Source organism: Melozone crissalis, unplaced genomic scaffold (assembly GCF_028551555.1).
Source record: "Melozone crissalis strain CALT ecotype California unplaced genomic scaffold, PUWL_Pcris_2 ptg000026l_1, whole genome shotgun sequence".
NCBI classification, from domain to species: domain Eukaryota; kingdom Metazoa; phylum Chordata; class Aves; order Passeriformes; family Passerellidae; genus Melozone; species Melozone crissalis.
Genome location: NW_026535804.1, coordinates 2930466 through 2956200, shown reverse-complemented (window position 1 = coordinate 2956200; position 25735 = coordinate 2930466). Strand labels below are relative to the sequence as shown.

At 43.3% G+C, this 25735-nt stretch overlaps 1 protein-coding gene across 8 annotated transcripts in view; it reads right to left on the bottom strand.

The window, feature by feature from the left end:
* SPAG9 (sperm associated antigen 9) overlaps positions 1-15533 on the bottom strand; it is a 62554-nt gene extending 47021 nt beyond the window's left edge. For all 8 annotated transcript variants that reach the window (XM_054278994.1, XM_054278997.1, XM_054278996.1 and 5 more), the window contains exons 1-2: positions 15131-15533; positions 8933-9053 (exon numbers count right to left, since the gene is read on the bottom strand). In XM_054278994.1, coding sequence (XP_054134969.1) covers positions 8933-9053; positions 15131-15436 — 427 coding nt within the window. In that variant the 5' untranslated portion in view covers positions 15437-15533. The remainder of the gene's footprint in view (positions 1-8932; positions 9054-15130) is intronic.
* Positions 15534-25735: the final 10202 nt, after the last annotated feature.

The window sequence follows — 25735 nt, the reverse complement described above, 5'->3', positions numbered from 1 at the left end:
CTGGACCTTGTATTTGCTGAAACCAGCTCCCTCTCCAACAAACAGTGTCCAAGGATCCTCCCCTGCTGCTTTGTGCTGGGTGGTGAAGTCACCATTCAATTCAGCCTCGCCCGGAACTCCCACACCCACCAGGGTGATGCACCCAACACTGTTTAGCGAGTTCATGTCTACACAGTGCAGACAACCCCAGGGATGAATTCTACAAGCGAATCTGGCAAAGTATTCAACAATACATTTAATGAAGATAAACACTACATCAGGTGTTACCAACACCCTTCTTTGCAGCTGTCCAAAACCAGCCTTCAGGAAATCCAGAAAAGCATTTCCCACTGTTACGGATACAACACACACTTTTCACAGAGGTTGAGGTTCCATAAAGAAGCACACCACTTTTTCCGTCTGTGAAGAAAGAAAAGCTTTAAATGTTTTTAAAGTTTAATGGCCCAGTTATAATAAACAGTTCCTTGAATCAAGTCACGGAAGACAAATGTACATGGCTAGTGACGCTGCACAGTCAAGGGGGATATCTCCATGAGATCTGACCACTGTTTTCATTAAGTACAAAGGTTAAAACTATTAATGGCCCAGAAGATGATATAACTTGACATTAAGCACTTTCTTCTGGAAGTCATTTCCAGCTGTGCAACAGTGCTAGAGGTAGAAGTTTCAGCCAGAAGAGGATGTACCTAAGTTACACACCCTCAACAGACACCACAACAGTCCTCAGAACTGGTTTTTCCAATACCTGCAGGATGAGATATAGCACCAGAAATCTATTCTACCCAAAATATGCCTCCCATCAAGATATGATCTTGCAGAACAAACCAACAGAATACACTATATTTTTCCAATTAAACATTGTGAAAGAGATCAGATATTCCCCAAGGATCAGAAATCACCACCAACTTGATCACAGAGTCAGAAGAATTTTGAGGAAGACTACCAGATTCTCACCCCAAAAACTCTGAGAAACTTAAGTCCCATCAGCAGTAAGAAGAAACTAAATAGGAGGGCAAAATGCCTTTCACTGGCATCCAGAAACACGTTTTAAACTGAATTGTTGCCAGTTCCATTTTAATACACCAACATACAAAGGACTGGAAGTCTGGCCCTGATAACACCTCAAGAGGAATGGAGTTGGGTGCTGGCACTGCCTGCCACATGCTGAGCCTGCCAAGTGCCAACCAGACATAGTTCCTATCAGACTAAAGTAACAATACAAAAAGTTCCTCTGATATTTCAGTCTCAGACTTTTTTCCACTAAGATGTCAAATTCTTATGGGTGGATGATAAAATTAGTTTGATTATATATATCCTAAAAGCAAAAGTATCCATTGTCTCTGTGCAATGTGTCTTTACAAAGCCATTACAAAGCCTTGTCACCTCAAGGAAGACCTTACATTGCAAGATTACATTGTTTAACATAATGCATGTGCAAAATGTAACACCCAACAAAAAAGTTGCACTACTCACTCTTAGAAGCTTATGTTGAAAAAAGAGAAAGGTCTTCAAGCATCATGAGCATAAAATGCAAATATTCTAATGCTTTTAGGCTGATGAGAAGGCATTCCCCTGAAACATCTCCACAAACTCAAACCCAAGGTCTAGTGCAAACTTCTCCAGCACTGCCAATGTTCTAACACCTTTAATGACCTGAGATACCAATCTTGATGAAGGTTCTCTCACAGAAAACCAATTAAGCCTAAAAATAGGATATTAAATGTAATAGTAAACTAGAGAAATTGGAGTTTCTGTCTCCTGACAGCATTATGAGGAACTAGGCAGCCAAGCTGCCCACTCTGCCTGTTCAAAAGTCAGAGCTTACCTCCCAAGTCTGATGGCTTTTACCAAGTTTGGAACACCCTTCATCTGTATGTAGTCCTCTGCCTCAAACTCCTGATAAGCCTGAGGGGGAGAAAGAGAAACAGACCTGCTAGAATGGCAAATCCAACCAGTGTGATGCCTTCAAGAGGAATTACAAGTTCTTCCTACACAAGCCAGGACAGAGATCCAGCTAATTAACAAGCCCTTCCTGGCATCAGGACTGTCTGAAGACTCTCATTGGACAGCTTTCATCTGGCTCTATTCTTTAATGCAGGTCCCACACCAAAGTTAAGATACAGATCCAGAAGGACCTCATGACCTCCTAAGTAGTTGCCAAAGAGCACACACATCACTCGTGGACTGAAAAGGGGACTAAGCTATCAAACAAGTGTTTAACCTGGAAGTGGTAAGGCCTGCAAATCAAACCAGCACAGAAAAGTAATTTGTAAAACAAGCGAAAAATTCAACCCCTTGACAAGACCAACATGTTCAAGTAGCTCTTACACTGTGAAATACAGTTCTAGATCTCAGTTTAATAAGTAGAGCACTTGAAATTATGAAGATAATTTAGCTGTCAAGAATGCTCTGTTGATAGCAAGTATCAACACATGCAGCAGCAATGGTCTTATCCCTGACACTTCTGGACTGTTCAAGTTTGCACTATGTCTCAGGCACACAAAATCCCTGCAATTTGTTATCAAAAACTCAAAACAAAACTTAAAAAAAACCAAAACTCTTTAAACATTCTGCTACAACATTTAATATAAAGACAACCACATGCCAGGACATTCCTCACATAGGCTGAAACTCAAACAATCAAAAATACATATCAGAAACTTCTACACAAAATCAAGCCCAAAATCCAACCTCTTGCCCAGTCACTGCAAAAGAGGTGTTTTACTGAGAAAACTTTTGATTGACTGCTTTGCAAACAGTGGAATGCTCCATTTATACATTTGGCTATTGAAGCAACTCCCCGTCTGATAAAATCCACATCAAGTCAGTGTGGACACAGAAGCTTTAGCAGACTGGATTTGTTGTAAAAGCCAGTAAAAACTCAGGAACGTAAGATTCTAAAAGACATTTAAAGTAATTTTCTCAAGTTACTGCAGTATTTTGAGCAACAGAATCACTATAACAACCAAACTCCAGCACATAAACTACAATACTCCCTTAACTTAAAAACACACATGAGCAGTTAATTATACACCAGTGAATTTCAAGCTCTTCTCACCACTTTTGCTCAGGTATATTAACAGCAAAGCTTAAAGCAGGCCAATCACTGTTCTAATTTCCTACTCCATTTTATTTTAGCCTTGAGCCCTGTAGCTTGGCTCAGTGCCTGCCCTGGGGCCAGCTGTACCCCCTGCTCCATCTAGTGGGCTGCTGGCTCCCAAAACCACATAGACAGCAGGTCTTTGGGAACAGAGTTGGGAAGCCAGGGAAGGCACAGTGAAATGCACAGTCAGGATGAAAGCCCCCCTTTCCAGCGCACCCTGGTACTCACACTTCCTACAGAAGGATTTTTCAGGTGTAGTGACTGACACCTGTGGCACAGTGTAGCAAAGGGCAGGGGGAATCTGCCTGGTAAATATACCTGAGATAATGAGTGATATCATCAGAGATGAGGAACATCCACACTGAGAACACACTAGCAAAGAGTTCAGTTCCACACCTGCTAATCAAGAAATACAAGAACCCAAGCCATTCTGTTCCTCCTTTGCTGGAAATCAGATTAGTTCTACTGCTGTCAGCCTGTGAAAATGAAGCAGGAACAATCCAGGTCCCCAGTGAACAAACCTGAACTTTTCAACTTCTTTCCAGGACCTATTGAAAAGCTTTCTTGTATTCCTTGAGATACACACCAGTAGAGCCATCCCTAGAAGCAGCATTTACTGACAGAGCTGTTTCACACCAGTTTAGTTATTCACATCACCATCTGTGCAGATACACAAATCAAGTCTCAAAACAACTTTCTGGGAAGTTTCTGTTTCCGTTAAACTTCACAGCTGAAAGTTCACTTCACAGACTCCCTGTTAACTACAGAGCCACATGAGCAGCATGATATCCCATGTGCAGAGATCTTAGATATTGGATGCCTTCAGATTATCTAAGAGTGGCTGTCTGCCTGGGTGTACATTACAGCAATGCTGGTGTCCTGAGAGCTCAGAGGAGAAATCAGATATCAAATACCATCGGAAGAACATTCACAACAAAACCTGGTCTTGCATCTTCACTTGAAGCCAATGAAAGCAATAGTTCTGTTTAGCTTCTGAGAAAAACAAATGTTTTTAGGTCAGCTTCCAAAGCATTTGTCTCATATACCAAATAAAACTTTCAGCAAGCAATATCTGCAGAGTATCACCTGACATGGAAAATACCATCATCTCAAGAGTTGTGTCACAACATTTACAGCTCCAAAACTCAAGAGCTGTTTCTTGGGATTATACTCATTTGGGGTTTGTTTGTTTTGTTAGGGTTCTCTCACAAATGCAGTTTTCTCCAAATGTAATCTATCTTGCACACAAAGCTCAGGTTTGATAAAGTCAGGTATGTAGATATATCTGTTTTCTTGTCAAATGCAGTTTGTTATTTTGGTTGTACTTAAGCACTAGGCAGATCCAGAAAAGGAGCCAAATCTTTCAAGTCCTATAGCCTACCACCTCCATTAGAAAGCACAGAAAGCACTTCAATCATGCAGACATGGTGTTTTTCAGATTCTCTAATAGATAAGTTACCCCAAGAATGATTCCTCCAGAAAGCTTATGCCAAAGCTGTTCCATTCCTGTAGTAAGTCAAAATATACTAGCCATTTTTTATTCCCAAAAATTTAATTAACTTATAGCCTGTAATACATAAAGAAAACTGACATTCCCAGAAAGAGGCAAGGAAGGAAACTAAAATAAACCTCTGTAGCCTGCCTGCTCCGTCCCTCCCCTCCCCTCCCCTCCCCCGGTCCCCCATCCCCAGCCAGAACTCAGTGGAACAACCCATGAGCCTGAGAAGATCTTATCCCTTCCTGTAACTGGAGACTGAGCACTATCCCAGCAGTGTCGTGTGCATCCACAGAGCGCTGCTGGACAAATGAGCTGTGTATTGCTATTACAAGTTTTTAACAGCCCTCTGTTTTCCAGGTCCAGGGTTGACATTTCAAATATTTTAATGCTGCAAACAAATTACAAGTAGCACAAAGGAGTCTCACAACAGCAAAGACTTGAAGTAATGTGGAAGTCAGGTATTTTCAAATTCTTCTAAGAAATACTTAAAATTATATCACAACCTGGCATTGGCCTCAGATATACCACTGCAAAACAAAATAATGTTATTTACTAAACATGTGGCATTATCATGTCCACAGGTGCCCTCTGCTGCTGAGAGGGAAAAAATTACATGAATTCTGGGTAAGTCATAAACCCAAAAATAAACATTTGTCAACACTCAGTAAAAGTTTACTATAGACCCACAGCAAGAACTTCTAAAATCTCTGCCTGTACCAACATCATTCCTAAACAAATCCCCAGGAACTTTCTGCTATTTAACTTGCTTGAGCTTCCACATGGCACAGACTCCAAGAATACAGGCACTGCCTTTCCCCCCCTCTCTGTCCAGGTACTGCTGAGAGCCAGGCCACACAAGGGACAGGAGCAACCCAGGGAAAGTTAAAGCCAAGAGCAGCAGTGCAAAATGAGATGAAAAGCTGGACCATAAGACAAGGAGCTCCATCCAAGCTCTTGATTTGAGCCCATTCCTGCGCTCAAATAGAAGCCACAAATCCTTATGCCTCTGCTCTCCTTCAAGCAGTTCTAAAGTTTAATGAATTTATCCCAGATTGCCACATTTTGCACCATTTTTTTGCAGCAAACTTGACTTAGGCAGCCACCACATCAAGTATCAGGACTGAGTGCTACCCATCATGCAGGAGTGGTAACTCCAGTGCATTTGCTTCCACCGTTCAGGATTTCATCATCTGCTAGGCTCACAGTCCTTCCAGCAGTGTTTTGCCGTCATCTCCCCCTCTTTCCACCTCCTAAAAAAGAACAGAGTACTTCAAGGTAGTTCACTCAGGTGGCAGCAACTGTTTCAATTTCTGATGAGGGGAAAAGAAGTCAGTGAACCATAGGAAGGGAGCAACTGCTTGACACAAAATAACCTCTGGATTTCACTCCAGGAATTTCAAAAGGCAGCTTCATTCTAACCGAAGTGATTGAATACACGGCTAACGATGCAATCCCACAGGGTAAATTTAAGTGCAAAGAAATACATTTTTTTCCTTTTGATTTAGTATGACAATCACTTAGACTGCACAAACAAGTACTTAAAATTCAGGACATAATAACCACAACTTCTTAACTGGCACACAGATTTAAGCACATACAATCAAGCAGAACTCAACCATGTGACTCAAGAGCTGCCCCAGCTGACAAGTCTTCACTAAATGCTCAGCACTGCCAGTGTTAAAGGGAATGAGTCAAAACTTTTTAATGGACAAAACTTGTTCTCACAGGCTTTGCTTATTTGAGAAAAAACACACAGAGCACAGGCAGCCTACACAAAGCAAAAAGTCTTGCAGGTAAAGTTTTCCATTCTAATCTATTACTCATATCACCAGCTGATGTTGTGATCTCACTCTGCACTCCAGACCCAGGTTTTATTTGGTTACTTGCTCTGTGCCAGACATTTGCAACTCCCATTACCAGTGATAACACTGCCACCGTTTTGAATGTTGACGTGGTAACACAGCAATACTAGAGCCTAACTTAGATGCACAGGCAGTACTACAGAAGTAGAAGAGAAAAAGCAATATAGCTAAAAGACTTGGAGCTGAATTAAAGTGGCACATCGATCATTCGGATTGTACAACATGCCAGTTGCCTAGTCTATAAAACAAAACAAGGTAATACAGTAAGGTTAAGCTGCTTCACAAATATGTACTTGTATGGTTTTCATACCTTAGAAATTTAGATCACTAAAAAAAACAGTTAACTTGCATAACATTCATTAGGTGTTCAACAAATGTGCTTATGTCCCCTTTGATCTTGCTCTGCATCAGCAGCATGACAAATCTTCCCAGCAGCCTTTCATGCTGTCCCAGACAGCTTATCAAGGCCAAGCACAAGCAAGCTCAGTGTTTAACCCAGCCCTATTGTTTCTCCAAACATACAGTTTTGCCATCACAGAAGGTTTTTCTCCAATACAAAGATTTTTTTTCTCTAATAAATAGATTTTGGAACTGTCTAAAATCATTGTTTCATCACTAGAGCTTTACATAGTTATGGTAACTGTTTTTAGTAACATTACTTCTTACAATAAAAGTAGTTGTAGCAGTGCTTCTACTGGAACTGCTGAGTTTCTTGGGAAAATACTTTCATTATTATTATAGATATACACACACATATACACACAATATATAAATAAAACTTTAAAATCATACATATACTTGAAGGCTTCAAAGCAAAAAGATAATTTCACACCAACAGACTCACAGAGCAACATAAAATGTTGTTATCAATACATGGTAAATGTAATTTCTATTAGAGAAACTCCAGGTATGCTGCCACATACACTGTCAGAAACCCAACTGATTTTTCTTTTTCGTGCAACCACTTTATCCTTTGGATTGCATTAACAGAATAAAGCCATGGCCTACAGGACAGGACGCAATCCCGATCCACAATCTTGTTGTCAGTGAGTGGGGTCTCCCATGAACAAGCTGTTTGCGCTGCGTGTTATGAGCACAGGTCTTCTAGAAACAGTATCTTTGTCACCAAAACAGGCCTCTTAACTCCTGCTACAATGTTTTATTTTCCCCTCCTGTGAGGCTCTTAGATACACACACAACATCGTTCCACGAGAATCGCAGGGTTTCAGGTACAAGTCTCTACAATTAATCATTTTAGCCTGACTTCATCTACAAAGAGACAATCCTAGGAAATAATCACACTGGTCTTTGCTAGGAAAGATTGCTTGAAGTGCTCCTTCATCCCTGCCTCTACAGAATCTGGGAATATTTGAACATGGATAATGAAGCAGGTGATGCCTCTAAGATTTGCCAACAACATTCTGAGCTGCCCAAATTTCAGTAAAATTCTGCCCTAGGTGCCACCTACATTCATCTTAACACTCAGACTAATACTCCTGCCTTGCTACAGGCTCAATCATGCCACTGAAAATGAAACTTTACAGGAAAATTTTAGAGCGTCAGCTGGAAAAGAGCTATAACTTACTGTGTTAGGGGCAGGAAAGGTAGCTGAGCAGAAATAAAGGAAGAAAGAGTAGTGAAAAGGGGCTACTTTGAAGACTGACACTGCTTTTAGAAACTGGTCATCTCTCAGCCTCATCACAATCTCACTTTACATTCCTGCAGAGTCCAGCAATAAAAGCTAGATATTAACTGATGAACACACCAGTCTCACATCAACAGAAGATGGCTTAGAAGCTTGAAGTATAAAAGTAGAAAAACTGATGAAGTTTCATTCAATGACTGTGTGGCTGGATAAGAAGCAGCCCAGCAGAATGTCTAAACTACAATATATTCAACTTCAAGTGTTTCGAGACAACTGATCGCTATCATCTTTTTCCAAAGTTTCCAGAAGTTTTTTTTCTGTTACATCTCTAAAAAGGGAAGTGTTCTCCCTAAACTGTTTTTCTATAAAAACTAAATGTCTCCTAGAAATAAATCATTTAGCAAAAATTATATAGAAGTTAATGCGAATCACCAACAATGCTCTTCTCCTCCCAGCTGTGCTTCTAAACCTGAAGATTACCTTTATTTTAGCACAGACAACTGTTTAATAGGAAGAAAATATCTTATTTTGTTATCACTAACAAGGAAGTAATCAAAGCATCTTCTGAAAAAGTTGCTAAATGTGAAGAAAGCACTGTCTAAAAGGTAAGCAATACAAGCAGGATACCAGAAGAATCGATTACAAGTCACAAGCTTGTATCTGACTTGTTTGCCTTAATTCTAAAGAAAAAAAGACTTGCACAAGAGTTAAATCCAGTTATCTGTCTAAGTACAGGAATCAGAAGGCATATGCATTATCACTTTACAGAACAAAAATTAAAATGCACTAATACACTTAAAAGGAGAGCACCATGTTTTACTTACTTTGATCAGCATAGTTTTTTGCTTTTAGTTCAAGTTGTCGAGTTTGTGACTCTAATGCTTCCACTCTGGTCTGTAAGTCCTTTTTCTCTTGTTCTTGAGAATCTTCAAACTCAATGAATTTCTAAACAACAAAAAAATAGTTAAGTTAGACCAAACAACTAATTACAGGTTTTGCAGCAGGTAGGAAGAAACACAGCAGCCCTTCACAGCCAGGAAGGTGCAAGGTGGTTTCCAAAACAACTGAATAGATCCATAGGCCACATTTAAACACAAAGAACTATTTCAGTCCAGGTCCATCAGTCAAGCACCCAGTCTAGGTTATACTGTGTAATAACTTGCAACTAAGTGCCAGCTACTCCAGAGAACCTGCTTGGGATTAACATAAATACGAATTACTTCATTATTGTCTAACTTAATGTACAACAACTGCCAACAGTGCATGTGAACACAGGGAGTCTTGGTATCCTTAGTCTGACTAAGGAACATCAGTGAAGTTATTTTCACCCATAAGCCACAAAGGTACACACTGCAACAGGGACACACTAGCAGTAGTGCCAACCAAAATGATTTGATATGTTTTCCATTCCCACCCAATTCTGCTATAAATTCTCATAGTCTTCATCAGATCCTTAATAACCATCTACAATCTGTCAACCGCACAGAAAACTCTGTGCTGATCACCATCACCTTCTATTTCCTTGGTTTACCACACTTGTGATTCCCCATATTCTGGAATTCACTGATGAATGCATCAGTGTTTATATTCTCTAACATAAAAATTACCAACATGCCATTATAGCAGCTTTGAAAGCACTTTTTTTTGCTATTTATCTTACCTAAGAAGTCAAGAAATTCAATATGTATTACTGGCACAAAGAACACTTCTAAAAGCCAAGGATATTTTAGGTCATGCAGTACTCTATGCTCTGCATTGCAAGGAGAAGACAAGGCCACCAACACAAGTTATGCAGAAGGCTCACAGAACAGGGAGGAGAAGCAGACCAGAAACCTCTGCAGGAAAAAATCCTTAACATCCACAACAGTAAAAGGGGCAAAGGCAGCTGAGGACCACATGGCAGAAAAGGGACAGTGAAGGCAGCAACTTGAAAACAGTAATCTGATTTGAATATTTTTTCCTATGTATTGTTTGGAAAATTTAGTGGGAAAAGTATTTCTAACGGTCATACATCAACTGTTAATGAACTATTACTACATTGTAGCCATTGCACACACATTTTTTACAAAAGCAGAAATTCATAACCTTATGAAAAGGGCTTCAGTTGAACAGGATCATCAGAAGTTCTGACTAAAAAGTACTTCAGATGTAGAAATGCATCAAAACCTATGAAGCGAAACAAGAGTCCCTTTCAGACATGCTCTGCACAGCTATCACAGGACTGGGCATGGTGTTCATATGACTGTGCTTGAAACCAAACCACAACAATTGAGGAAGAGCTGACATAGCCCAGGTAGCTCTGCTTTGGGTGCTGCCATTGAAAAATCCCTCCTCAAACACAGATGTGCAGGAATCTTTCTACCTCCTCCACACGAAGTTTGGGAATATTAATTAATCCATGTAATTTGAAAACCTCAATGATTAAGTTTGTTTCATTTCTTCTTTGTAGTAACTGATTCAAGACTTTTGCCCATTTAATATTCAAGTCATGTCTGGCCTATTCTTGGCAGACTCCTTTTTCAAAAAGGGCTTCAAAGTTTGACACAAATTAGGCACTGGGGCTAAAGTTACACTAAACACAGGAAGTTTGTTACACTAAACATGGGAAAACATGAAATAAGAATTATAAAACTGTACCATCTTTGTTTAGTTGTTTCTCTGATGATTTCCCAAAAATATGTCATAGCTTGTTAAAGGCCAGGGGCAATTATACTCATGAATAACAAACAGCCATTCAGAGCCATTAATGTCATTGTTACTCATGAAACCACAGATAGATATAACTTTGTATTTCCTCTCAAGTTCTTCAACTGCAAGTGGTAAAACTGTTTTTTCCTAAAACGGAAAAAGTTACCTTCCATTAGTTTACCTTCATTTTGTTAAAGTCCAAATTTACATTACTATACTTGAAAGCATTTCTGTAATTACACTTGAGTATTTTTCCCTCCCTTGCTGATCAGATCTTGGGATTGAGAACTTTGGACTTTGAATACTGTTATTTGGTTTCATTTCTCCTTCTGGTGATGGTATAATGACAAACACAGGCCCAGCAGATTGATCATCACACTCTAACTAAGCCTGCACAAGTATGACAGAAGAACTAGTGAGATGAACCACCACAGCAGCCAAGGACAGGCTGAGCACCCATACTAAACTACTTTTTAAAATTTACATTTACAATACACTCAACTACTACTTACCTCCTGCACTGTTTAATGTAAATCCAGCAGCGTATGTAGGAACACATTAGGCACTCAATAGTCATCCTCTCATTTCAACCCCAGCTACTGGTTATTCAAAACACTGAGGCAGACAAAAATCTAGTTTTCCCCATTTTAAGTGACATCTTGTTTGGGCCACAAAGATGTATTTTACAACTCTAATGAGAAGTGTGAGAAGTGAGATTTTTGGTACTTTTTTTTTTAAGAGCAAGCTGAAGGACACCAACCTGTCTTTAAAACAATCAGACCAGATTATATAAGATTACAGAAAATACAGCTGGAATGATCCTTAAAAGGCCATCTTGTTTCCAGGTTCTGATGCTTAGTATTGGATACCTGGATCCTAATTTTGATTAGGCTACGATGAGGTGTAACACATGCAATGCAGAGCTCCTCCTGCATGTGCCTGCTAGTGAAACCCAACCTGGGATACCTTCATCAGCCATCTTTGGCAACTCCCATTTAATCCGTCCCATTTTCTCCAGGCAGGATCACATGTGTCATTTCAGACCTTTGTCCAACATGTTTTTACAGATCTCATATAAAAAGTGTAGAAAGTCCCACACAACTAAACTCAAAAATATTTATGTAATCAATTTTAAACCTACTTGAAAGCTTGCAGAGGTCCTTGGAATAAATAAGAACTCAAGACTACACAACAGCCCAGCACATTTGGAGCCCTCTGTCCTATACACAACCACTGAAGCACTCAGTAATACATTATTAGCCAAATGAAATATCTCTTCCTTTATTTATATCATCTTCTGTCTCTACATGTTGACTGGTTTTCCTGTCACAGGACCCAGGTGCAATGCTGAGCATATCTGATGTCAGGGTGCCACCCACTTGGCAATCTTTATTACTCTATGACACGTCCTTCAGCAATGTGGATTGCAACAATGACAGATTCTCAGCCAATGGCAAGTTCTTGGAGCAGAGAGAAAAAAAAACACCTAAAAAGCCAGTTCAGATGGACTTGGGGGACAGAAAAACATGTGAAAATGAAAACAACCTGATAGCCATAAAATAGAGTGGAAGTTTTCTGTAAAATGCATCTCAGTTTTGATCGCTCAAATTAAAAATACTTAAACTCTTACTGCACAGTGTTTACTCAACATACATTCCTAACGAAGAAAGTTACCTCTGGGAACAGTAAGGAAAAGCAGACATTAAGTTTATGCTATGACTTAAACCAATTTTAATAGTGGTAGATGCTTTTTCCCAGTTGCCAAAGAGTTCAAAAACAGTTTAATCCCACCAACAGCAGAAAAGCTAAAAGATATCCTAATTTGGCACAGCTAAATGGAGTAAATTTTATCCTCTTTCCAAGTGCACACAAAACACATGCCAGCTACAAGTGCAGGCCTGAAACAGCACATTGCTGCAGAAGTAACTCCTATCAGAGTATAAAATAGCAGAAGCACAAATGCTGGTTCCTCTCCCCCTTCTTTGGGGCAGGAATTGTTACCTCAGTCACCAAGTGCAAAGGTAAGAACTGGAAGCAGAACAGCAGAGCAGCTGGTTCCTCCATTCCTTCAGCAATATCAAAAAACCTACCATGTTAAACGTCAGACAAGTGATTTCACAGCAACTACAAAGATCAAAACTGTACCCAGAGGGTTAAGAAGTAGGCCCAGAACTTCTGTCAGGGTGACTTTAAAAACAATTATTCCAGAAATCCTCAGGCAACAACTTTTAAGATATCTCTTTAGTAACATGTTTTAAGCACACGAAATAAAGAAGGCAAATTACAAAAATGGGGTAAGGAGACCCCTACCCAAATAGTAAACTATTTAATGTTCATAAAGATGCTGCTGCAAATAAATGTCCTACAACAGAAAACAAACAGAAAGTAAAAGAAGGTGTGTTAATTGTCCAGCGAAACTGTGGCTGCCTCATCCCTGGATGTGCTCAAGGGTAGGCTGGACAGGGCTTGGAGCAACATGGTGTTGCAACGATGTCCCTGTCCGTGGCAGGGGTTGGAGTGACATGAACTTTAAGGTCCCTTCCAACCCAAACCATTGTGTGAAATTATGAACAGATGACAATAAATATGGAACTCAGCAGCTCAAAATTCTCCATTTTGTCACCACATGACACGGGCAAACTCCAAACTAAGATAATGTGCTAAGCAAGCAACTTTTTGTCCAAGGAAATGTTAAATTTCTGTTCCCTCCTTTTACTTCAACCATACTGCACCCATCAGGTTATCTCAGCATTGAAAAAATAATTCAACAACCATGCCTGACTAACACACGCACCTCTCCTGAACACACTAGGCTGTACCTAACACTTTCACACCTGTACAGTGCAATGACCTCAGCACACCACAAAAATGACCTTTGTGCTCACCATGAAAATACAGTCTCTGGTCTAACTGCATTTTGGAAAGCATCAGCCAGGTGTCTTGCAGCGTGAGCACTGGTTCTTCAACTGCATAAAGCCTGTCCTCTCAATTTATCATGACACAGAGAAATGGAGATGGCAGTGAAGCACACTACTAAAACAGGCACTTACAGTTCCTGAAAAGCTACAACAACAAAATTAACCCCATGTTCTGTTTCATCACATTGGTACGGTTTCTGTCCTGCTGCCCAAGGCCTGTTTTTTGATCTGGCAAATGCTGCCTCTGCTTCAAACCTGATGGATTTTCTCATTAATTAGTTCAGAAAGTATTTATCAATCCCTTCCTATTACTCTCAATATAAACATATTTTCTAAAAGACCCTTTTACATCAGCTTGTGTCAGAAATAGTGTGGCAACTCCAGTCCCCTGACTGGAGTCCATAAAGCATTATAAAACCACCATGTGTTTGACAAGGAGGATGAATGATTTATCAGTCCAACAGCTGGGGGGACACCATTCATACCGCAGGTCTTCATAACAAACTGAGTCCTGGAATAATCTGCAGACAACATTTTGCACTCACAAACAAGTATTTGTACAGGGCTAATGCTTTTTAAATTAAGCTTTTACTGTTAATGTTGTGTTCACCCTCAGTGCAGTTGTTCTTCTGATGTTTGGAAAATTTAGAAGGCAAGCACAACCAGAGAGATTAGCACAGGACAAGGGGTCTGGAAATACACTTTTAAGATGGCTTGTTCCATTACAGATAATGCTGCCAATCCAATTTCCTTCAAGAGTTTGGCAAGACAATGAGCTGGAGGAAGTTACCCTGCACAGCTGCTTCCTATTGCATCGGTTTATAATATCAGATCAGATAATGCCTCTCAAGCTTGTCTATGCTGAAATGATTCTTGGTACAAACGCTAAAATAAAAACATTTAACATCCCAAACCAGAGTCGACATCACTGGAGAGTCCACACCACCTGTTGCTGCCTACAGCTTTATGTTCCATCTCTGAAGGGCTTCAGCCTACACACTGTGTATTTCCACGTTTTTTGTAATGCGTTGTCACTATTTTTGCAAAAATGGACAACCCGCCTCCCTCCGCGGGGAGCATCCCGCGTGGCCGTGACAGCACAACCAGCGCACGGTTCCATGTTTGCGCCTCTCCCCTCCCTTCCCGCAGCGCTCCGCAGAAGTGACCGGGAATCCCTCCGTGACGAGCGGCTCAGGGCACCGCATGCACATGGACCCGCACGGACGGGTCCCGCTGCGGCTTAGCTGCACGGACCGGGAGGTACTCCGCGCCCTCCTCATCCTTCTGCCAAGCTGCGTCGCGACCCCAACTCCGGCCGCGCGGCCGGACGGGGCAGCCCCGCTCTGCCCCGGGCAGGCCCAGCGCGGGAGGTGCGGCCGCCCCCACGGAGCCGCCCCGGCCCAGCGCCGCGCTCACCTCCTCGGCCTGCTTGCGCAGCGCCTTCTCCCGCTCGTACTGCGTGAGCAGCTGCTCGTTATCGTCCCGCAGCAGCTCCAGCTCCACGCTGGTCTCCTGGCTGTGAGCGCACACCGAGTCCAAGTTTTCTAACACGGCCACCACCAGCGGCATCAGCTCGGCCACCACCTCCTCGTCGTAGCGCCCGATGAGCCGCTCGAACTCGCGGTAAATGGAGCCCGCCAGCCCCGACACCCGCTCCGACATCATGGCGGGGCCGGGCCCGCCGGGATCCTCCTGGTACACCACGCCGTCCGCCAGCTCCATGGCGGCAGGGAGTTGTGCGGGGCCTGGCGGGGCCCGGGGGTCCTGCTCGGAGCGGCTCCCTGCGGCAGCGGCAAAGCCTCGGTCGGGCCGGGCGGGGAGCGGCGCGCGTCTCTGACCTCACCCGCCGCGCCGGGCGGGGTCTGCCGGGACGGCAGCGTGGGGCGGAGCTACGGACTAGAAGCCAGCGCGGGGGGGTGTGGTCTGCTGGTGATGTCATCGAGAGGCGGGGCCTGTGCGAGGCTATGGCGGCGGCTGCTCGCGGAGTTTGTGTGGCGGTTCAGGAAAATGCGTTCGGCGGGAGCAGGGTGGCAGCGGGAAGGGTTAGGCTGTCGGGGACACGTCAGGAATCACCGAATCTTGACAAATCACCGAATCGTCAAGACTGGAAGAGACCTGTAAAAGGGCAATAAGGCTGGAGAATGTTTGGAGCACACTTCCTGTGAGGAGCGGCTGAGGGAGCTGTGGGGAGCTCGGCCTGGAGAAAAGGAGGCTCGCGGGACATCTTATCCCTCTCTACAACTCCTCCTGTCAGGAGGGTGCAGCCAGGCGAGGGTCGGGCTCTGCTCTGCCGTGTCCCAGGGAACAAGGAACTGTCGCAGACATCTTCATATGAAAATCCTTTCCTTAGGATTTTTTCCTCCTGAGAAGCTGAGAGGCCTCAGGAACAAATGTAAACAATTATTGTCTGCTGCTGTGGAATGCAACAGGTGCATCTGTGATTGGTCTCATGTGCTTGTTTGTAGTTAATGGCCAATCACGGCACAGCTGGCTCGGACAGAGAGTCTGGGACTGCTGCTGCCTTTGTTATTCATTCTTTTCTATTCTTAGCCTAGCCTTCTGATGAGAACTTTTTCATCTATTCTTTTAGTATAGCTTTAATGTAATATATATCATAAAATAATAAATCAAGCCTTCTGAAGCATGGAGTCAAATTCTCGTCTCTTCCCTCCTCTGAAAACCCCTGTGAACACCATCACAAGGAACAGGACAGGAGGATGCAGCCCTGCGCTGTGCCAGGGGAGGTTCGGGTTGGACATTAGGAAGAAATCCTTCACAGAATGAGTGATTGGACATTGGAATGGGCTACCCGGGGAGGTGTCACCGTCCCTGGAGGTGTTGAAGAAAAGACTGGATGTGGTATGCAGTGCCACACTCTGGTTGACAAGGTGATGTTGGGTCAGGTTGGACTGGATGATCTCAAAGGTCTTCTCCAACCTAGTTGATTCTGTGGTTCTGTTACCCAGTCTGACCATGCACCTGGCACTACCACTGTAACTTCTAAACCAGTATTATGCAGTGCTGGGTACAGATGCCTCTTAAATAGGTCCAGTGTGGTGATTTCAAGCCCTGACCACACAAACAGTAAAAAAAAAAAAAAATCAAGTATTTAATCTGAATCTCCCCTATCTCAGCTGAAGGCCATTTTCTTTGGTCTTGTCTCTGCAGGCACAGCAGAAGAGCCCCATCCCCACCTCGCTACATGCTCCTGTCAGTAGTTCTAGAGAGCTGTGAGGTCACCCCTGAACCTCCTCAAGACTAAACAAATCCAGCCTCATAAGACATGTTTTCTAGCCCCTTTATAAGCCTTGTTCCTCTTCTCTGGGCACACTCCAGCCTCTCAATATCCTTTTTAAAGTGAGTGGCCCAAAACTGAACACAGCAGTGCCAAGAACAGAGGGAGAATCACTTCCCTGGTGCTGCTGGCCACGCTATTCCTGATACAGGCCTAGATACCCCAGGTCACCGGAGTGAATATCAAAGCCCTGGTGTCGTTGGTGGAGGCTCTGGAGCCCCTTGACAACAGAAGGTTTGGTCCCTTTAGACACTTACTGTGGGGCCAGGGTGGGGAGCTCCGGTTGGGTTGTGGGGTTGGGGTGTCCCATAGGCAGCTCCCTCTGTGAATGGCAGATGTGAGGCAATGCAGTCTGACAGCTCCCAGGGTATTTGTTTATCACACCCATGGAGGCAGAAATAGACCCGGTGATTCACTGAGGGGTGACTGGAGGAGTTAGAATCTTAACTCCTGAATTTTGGGACTCTGCAGCTCTATTTGCTGGTGTCTGGCAGCAAAAAGGCCTTTGCCTTCTAATAAGGTCTCCGGATAATATCAGAAATCCTGTTTTCTTAACAGTAATACAGCTTAGAAGGCATCTTGCACTTGCTGAGAGAGATTGATTTTCTTAGGATTTGGAATAGGGGGTTCCCTTCTGGATCATGTGTTCTGTCATGGGAACAATGGGAGCTGTTACAGACATTTACAGTAAACTTGAAAATACCTGTTGAAAATTTTCTGAGTTTTTTCACATCCTTCATTTTGTCGTGGGGTAATTTAAGTTGGGAAAACCCTTTAAGACCATCAAGTCCATCCATTAACCCAGCACGACCAAGGACACCACTAAACCATGTCCCCAAGTGCCATATCTGCAGTTTTTTCAGATGTCTCAAGAGATGGTTAACTCCATCATGCCCTGGGCAGCCTCTGCCAGGGCTTGACAGTGCTTTCAGTGAAGAAATTTTTCCCAGTATCAACTCTAAACCTCCTCTGGTGCAACTTCTGTCATACAACTTGAACTTGGGGAAATCAGTATTCTTCATTAGGTAATATCACATGTACAGCTGAGGAACCCGGTTGCCCAGCAGCAGTCCAGGAGCAAAGAAATGAAAATGTGCTTTAAAAAAGACAGAACGCTTGAGAAGGGATGGAATTTTAACTGTCGTGATTGCATTCAGCTCCACTGGAGTGCAGCAGAGCCTTGCACTTAAGTTTTTCTCATTTGGACTGGTTCTAAGGCAGGAACTGTGCTTTAAATGCATGTGCTTCTTATCTCTTCATTTACCGAGCCAGTGAGTCTGTGCAGGAATGACGAAGAAGAAAAGACTCCAGCCCTGTATATCGGATTTATTGTGAGTCCTGTTTAGACATCGTCATCCTCCCAAGCTAATATTTAAAGTGGTACAGCCAGGGCACAGTTAAAATGCAATTTATAAACATGGCAAAAGGAAAGAAAAGCTGTTTGACTTTTAATTATTATGAAAAAAATACATAATTCCAGCTAAAAAATAATTTTTAAAAGACATGATATGTACTCTCATACATATTCTCAAGTGAAATTTTCATTTAAATTATTGGAAATTATCTCTATGATGGAATTTTTTTTCCTGTTTCTCTTTAGCAGTTAGAGACTGCCCTAGTTTGAAAGACAAGGGCAAAGGAAGGCGGGAACCTCCCTTGGAATGGAAAATGTGACCCCCTTCCCTCTGAATTATTACAACTTTGAAATTAAGGGGCTTTCAGGCAAAGATACGGGAAAAGGGAAAACAGTTCTGTACATGTATGTGTATGTGTGTGTGTGTGTATGTGTATGTACATGTACATGTATGTTGAAAGCGAAGGGAGCCAACCCATCTTTGTTGACCAGCATTGACTCCGATTTATTGATCAAATCAGCCACCTTTTATAACAGTGTAAATTAACTTCATGCATATTGCAAAATTCGAGCTCACAATAGGCTACAGAGAAAACTCTAACCCCTCCTTTTGTTTACAATACCTGTGGTTTGTTTATTGAAACCAGGATCAGTGTTCTCACCGTGATATGAAAAGTTCTCAAAACCTTCATATCTATTCCCAGAGCAGCTATCTGTTCCCAGAGCAGCCAAGGACAGAATGTTTTGCCTCTTATGAGAAGACTGTCTGGGAATCTTATTGTTTATAAAAAATATGCTTGAGAACCTAATTATTTACAGAATCAAGCCTGAGAAGTGCTGCTTTACAGCTGCCTTTTACTTTTCCATCAGCTGTATACCTTTATGGCCTCTTTCTTTAAGCCATGTTTGAACCAGGCTCTCCACGTATGTATATGTATATGTGTATGTGTATGTGTATGTATATGTATATGTACATGTATATGTACATGTACATGTATGTGTATATGTACATGTACATGTATATGTATATGTATGTGTATGTGTATATGTGTATGTGTATGTATATGTATATGTATATGTATATGTACATGTATATGTAAATGTACATGTACGTGTATATGTACATGTACATGTATGTGTATGTGTATATGTGTATGTGTATGTGTACGTGTACATGTATATGTATATGTATATGTATATGTATATGTATATGTATATGTATATGTATATGGCTAACAAGGCAAACAAACAGCAGCAGCAGCAGCAGCCCCCAGCAGAGCCCCGAGCCAGCGCAGCCCTCTCGCAGCTGCCGGCACCTTCCCCTCCGCTGCCGTTCTGGTCACAGCCGGCAGGGGCGCTGGTGGCCCCGGTCGGGCCGGGCAGGTGCGATGATTCCCCCGCGGCTGCACCTGGGCAATGGTGGGGGGCCGGCGGGAGAGCCGGAAAGGCGCTTCCTTCACAAACCCACAGGTTGGCCAGTCCCGGTGCGCCCCCGGATGGCGAAATGGACTGTAGCGGGAACCTCAGAAGCAGCCAACAGGAACAGCAGAGATGAGCAGACATGAGATGACAAACATAGCAAGAGACTCTGGGACAGGCATGCTCCTGGTCCCAGCGTGGCATGCAGTGGCTCTGGGCTCCTAAGCAGCAGAGAAGCAAGCTCCAGTCACAGTGCCAAAGGGAAAGAAAAAAGTGGGCAAAAGCCACATAGTATCTCTCGTCAGAGGGATGGCACTGCACGGCCACTGAGATGAAATCACCCCATCGGGAGGACGCAACCATCCCTTGCCTGCAACTCTCTCAGGAAATCCTGGGCTGGCTCTAACCCATCACGATACACTGAGAGCCAGGGAAGGGGGAAGGGGGCAGCAGTGACCACCCCAGACGTAAAACAAAAATGGATATGGGATAAAAAGCCAATCCCCAAGACATTCCACCCCTTATCCCATACCACATGATCAATACCTAAATTAATACATTTCAACTGCGAAGACATGTATCTATCTATAACTCTCTATATATGTGTGTACTATATGGTAGAGATAATTCATGCTATTAATGTATAAAATATAGTAAAATCCAAACTATGTCTTTTGACATCCTGGCCGGGAGCAGTGTCTTATTCATATACATCTGGTTGCCGGACGCACGTTAAGATAAACATCGAGGTTTTAACGTAACAATAGAAGCTTCCAGGTCGATAATCGCTGGCTTTGCCCCCCAGGTTGCTGGGCCCACCTGAAAGTGATTATCACCTCGCATCTGTCGAGATAACCAACAGCGCAACCCTGATCCATGTGAATACATGGCTTCTCCGGAGTCACTGACAACATCGAGACACCTGGACTGAACCTTTGTCCAGCTCTGCACATGTAAAGCCACGGCCATGCATGTGAAGAGACACAAAGAACATTTGGTCATCGCTGCCTTGAGCAGAGATGTATAAAAACTTGCTGCTTGAGGCAGCATTTGTGAACAGGGGGAGACTCTGACATTCGGAGGTCAGATCTGTGTTCACCTGGCACCGATCCCAGGCTCGACTCTGACTCTTTGGCTGTGGTGGTTTTCGATGACCGAACTTTGGTCTCACAGACAAATTCATAAATCTTTGCTTAATTTTCTCATAAGTTTGGTTCACGATTTGATAATTTATAATGTGCATTACCTTAATTATATACATACATACATCTAGATCTAGATACAGGCATAGTGTGATGGATGATTTACCCCAAAACAATGTCCCCTTGAGGTATGCATCATGTCTCTCCATCCTTCCATATCACCCACCAGGTGCAACCTGGTCCTTGAGCAAAGATAGCCCCACGGACTGGTTTGTCTTTGCTCGAGGCAGAATTAATCCAAATAGTTTTTCCCAGCATACCTCTCATGTGTACATGAGGTTCATGTACAAGAGAGGTACATCTCGTGTATATGCTGGGAAATAGGTAGGGAAAAGGTGTCCACTGGAACCTTATGTCCATTTGTTGTTTGCAAGGGTTCAGATTGGGCAGGGCCTGCCTGGTTAGTGGAGCCTCTGGTATTAACTAACCATGGGGCCTTTGCTAAATGCAGCTCCCAATTTTTGAAAGTCCCTCCGCCCAGTGCCTTCAAGGTGGTTTTAAGCAGTCTGTTGCACTGATCAACTTTCCCAGCAGCTGGTGCATGATAGGAATATGGTACCCCCATTCAATGCCATGTTCCCTAGCCCAGGTGTTGATAAGGCTGTCCTTGAAATTAGTCCCTTTGTTGGACTCAAGCCTCTCAGGGGTACCATGCCTCGCACAGGATAGGTTTCCAACCATCCAGTGGTGGCCTCTACCATTGTGAGCACGTAGTGCTTGCCTTGGCGGGTTTGAGGCAGTGCGATGTAATTGATCTGCCAGGCCTCCCCATACTTATATTCGGACCACCATCCACCGTACCAACAGGGGCTTCACTTGCTTGGCCTGTTTGATCACAGCGCACATCTCACAATCACTGATAACCTGGCAGATGCTGTCCACGGTTAGATCCACCCCTTGGTTTCATGCCCACTTATAGGTGGCATCTCTGCTCTGACAGCCTGAAGCATCATGGGCTTATCGAGCTAGGAAAAACTCTCCCTTATGTTGCCAGTCCAAATCTATCTATGATATCTCTATTTTTGCAGCCTGATCTACCTGGTTTGTTGTTTTGCATCTCCCTGTTAGCCCAACTCTTGGTGACATGGGCATCCACACAGCAGACTTTCCTAGGTAGCTTCTCTACTGGAGCAGCAATGTCTTGCCATTCCTCAGAAGCCCAGACAGGTCTTCCTCTATGCTGCCAGTTGGCCTTTATCCACCTTTCCAGCCAACCCCACAGAGCATAGGCTACCATCCATAAATCCATGAAAAAGTATAGCTTTGGCCACTTCTCTCTTTCAACAATGTCCAAGGCCAGCTGGACAGCTTTGAGTTCAGCAAGTATTGAGTTCACCTTCCTCCTTCAGTAGTTTCTGCAACCTGTCATGTGGGGCTTCATACAGCTGCTTTCCATTTTTTATTTGTCCCTACAACAAGGGAAATGTTAGTGCAAAGAGCATGCCGTGTTTCTTCCTGTGGCAGTTGGTTGTATGGTGGAGCTTCCTCAGCATGGGTCACCTGTTCCTGCTCCTCTTTGTCAGTCAGACCAAAATTTTCTTCTTTGGGCCAATTTGTATTTATTTCCAAGATCCCAGGGCAATTCAAGTTTCTAATACAGGCACACTGTGTGATGAGGGCAATCCATTTGCTTCATGTGGTGTCAGTAGTGTGGTGGGTAGAGGGAACCTTTCCTTTAAACGTCCACCCTAGTACTGGTAGTTGGGGTGCCAGGAGGAGTTGTGCTTCTGTGCTGATCACTTCTGAGGCACCTTGGACTTCTTTATAGGCTGCCAGGATTTCCTTCTCTGTTGGGTTGTAGTTGACTTCAGAGCCTCTGTAACTTCAGCTCCAGAATCCCAGTGGTCAACTTCGAGTCTCCCCAGGCACCTTCTGCCAAAGGCTCCAGGACAGACCAGGGTTCCTGGCTGCAGAGTAGAGCACTTTCTTTACCTCTGGTCCTGTCCTGACTGGGCTAAGGGCAACTGCATGAGGGATTTCCTGCTTGATCTGGGTGAAGGCTTGTTGCTGTTCAGGACCCCAGTGGAAAGTGTTCTTCTTGCGAGTGACCAGGTAGAGAGGGCTCACGATCTGACTGTACTAAGGGATGTGCATTCTCCAAAAGCATTCCTATGGCACCTAGGAAAGCTTGCGTTTCCTTCTTGCTGGTTGGGAGAGAGACGTCACTGTGATCTTATTGATGACCTCAGTGGGTATCTGATGCCACCCATCTTGCCACTTCATTCCCAGGAACTGGGTCTCTTGGGCAGGTCCCTTGACTTTACTCTTTTTGTTGGCAAAGCTGGCTTCCAGGAGAATCTGAATTATTTTCTCTCCTTTCACAAATACTTCTGCTGCCGTGTTCCACCATGCAATGATGTCATCAATATACTGCAGATGTTCTGGAGCCTCACCCTTTTCCAGTGCAGCCTGGATCAGTCCATGGCAGATGGAGGGGCCGTGCTTCCACCCCTTGGGCAGTCGGTTCCAGGTGTACTGCACGCCTCTCCAGGTGAAAGCAAACTGAGGCCTGCATTCTGTTGCCAGAGGAATGGAGAAAAATGTCTTGGCAATGTCAATGGTGGCATACCACCTTGCTGCCTTGGACTCAAGCTTGTACTGGAGTTCCAGCATGTCCAGCACAGCAGTGCTCAGCAGTAGAGTAACTTCATTCAAGGCATGATAGTCCACATTCCATCCCCATTCTCTGTTAGGCTTGTGCACGGGACAAGTGGGACTGTTGAAGGGTGAGTGGGCCTTACTGACCATCCCTTGGCTCTCCAGCTCACAGATCATCTTGTGCGATGGCATCTCAATTCATCCAAAACTGCTAGCGGTGCGCTGTTGAGGTTGCAACTGGGACATGTTGTTCCTCCACCTTCAGGAGTCCAGGTGCAGAAGGACTCTGTCACACTCCAGGCAAGGTGTTCAATTGCTCAGTGTCCTCTGCCTCCACAGCAGCTATTCCAAAAGCCCACCTGAATCCTTTGGGTCTTTGTAAGAGCCACTCCAGAGGAAATCCATGCCCAGAATACAAGTAATCTCTGGACCAGTCACAATAGGATGTTTCTGCCACTACTTCCCAGTCAAGTTCACTTCAACTTCCAACAGGGTCAACTGCTGCAACCCCCCTGTCACCTCAGCACTAGAAACAGCTTCTGCCCCCACATGTCCCAATGGGATTAATGTGCAATGTGCTCCAGTATCAACCAAAGCTTCGTATTTCTGTGGTTCTGATGTGCCAGGCCATTGGATCCACACAGTCCAAAAGAAACAATTCTCCCATGCCTCTACCTCTGGCTAGAGGCAGGAGCCCCACCGCATCAAGTAAATTGATTTGCAATTTATCAGGGAAGAAAATCAGCCCTTGGATCACTGTGGATTTAGAAAAGTTTAACTGTCACTTTACCTAGAGGAAGAAATTTTATGTAAAATCTTAATTCTATTCTGGTTTATACCTTAAAGCACAACAGAAATCAAGATAAAGACTGATGAATGATAGCATCACTCAGCTAAATGAAGAGTAGGATACCCTGGAGCAACAAAGCATGTCAGAGTGAGGACTGGTTACAAGGAGCAAGAGGAACACAGCACAAATTACGAGTTTTGATGAGAACCCCTAATATTCCGAGTGGTACAGACAGAGGCTGTGAGCTGAGACCAGTGTAAAACTGGGCCCAAGCCAGAAAAGCTGGAGCTGTGTTAAATTCTCCTGAAGTCTGGAGACATTCACAGTCAGTCCTTTGTCTCAGGCCTGTTTTAAAAATCTCTACTGGGTTTAAGTAATGTGGAAATGGTTTGAGCTCAACAGTTACACTTAGTTCACTCACTGACAACTTTGAAGGTGTTTACTTCTTTCCCATGATCAGTCTATCTTTTTGAAATTATTTGTCTAGACTCTCTACTTCTTCACATTTTAGATAAACATGTAATTTCCAATGTTATTAAGTGATCTTGGTAAAATTTGCAACAAGCAAAATCTCATTTATACAGTAACAACTTGCTTTGCTAATCATGGATTAATCTCAAAAGTGGCAGAGTTGACCCTTATTTAATGAGGTTAAAAGACTTGGCATACATCACAGAACAGACCTATGGTAAAGCTGGAAGTCATGCTTGTCCACCTTAGGGCAAGTCCTAAGCTTTAATCATTAAATGACGTAGATTTAACAAGACTGTAAATAGATGTCCTATTGCTGCTTTAAACTTGATATTTTTATAAACATCCTGTTTCTAGAGGCCTTTCTTTTTTTTTATGTATTATTTTGCCATAGTGAAGATTACAGCATTAGAGTTTGTTTAAGTAGTATGAAACATCTTGAATAAATGTGTATAAAAGCAAGAGAACAAATTGGATTTGCATTGTCAGGAGACTACTCAGAAACTCTAATTTCAAAATAACCTCAAGGAGGACTTGCTAGAATGTATGACACTATTTTTTTAAATATTGTCTGCTAAATCAGAGCTCTTGGAAACTGTGATGGAAAAGGACCCTGAATACAAGAAAGCAGGTTGGTTGAGTAGATGCTTAGGTCAGATCTGGAGTCTCCCACCAGAACTAAAAGTACCACATGGATGTGTGATGGACTGTAGTGAAGAGAAGGGATCCCAAGTAAGGAAGTCCATGTTATCAAAAAGCTGAAGTTTTCCCTGTCAAGAAGTCCTGCCCAGAGGGAAGCAAAATCTTCATTGTTTTGCTTTCAAGAACAGCCAAGAAGCGGAGCCCAGCAAGTCCACCTCAGTTTGGAAGCAAAAACAGGACAAGCATGGAT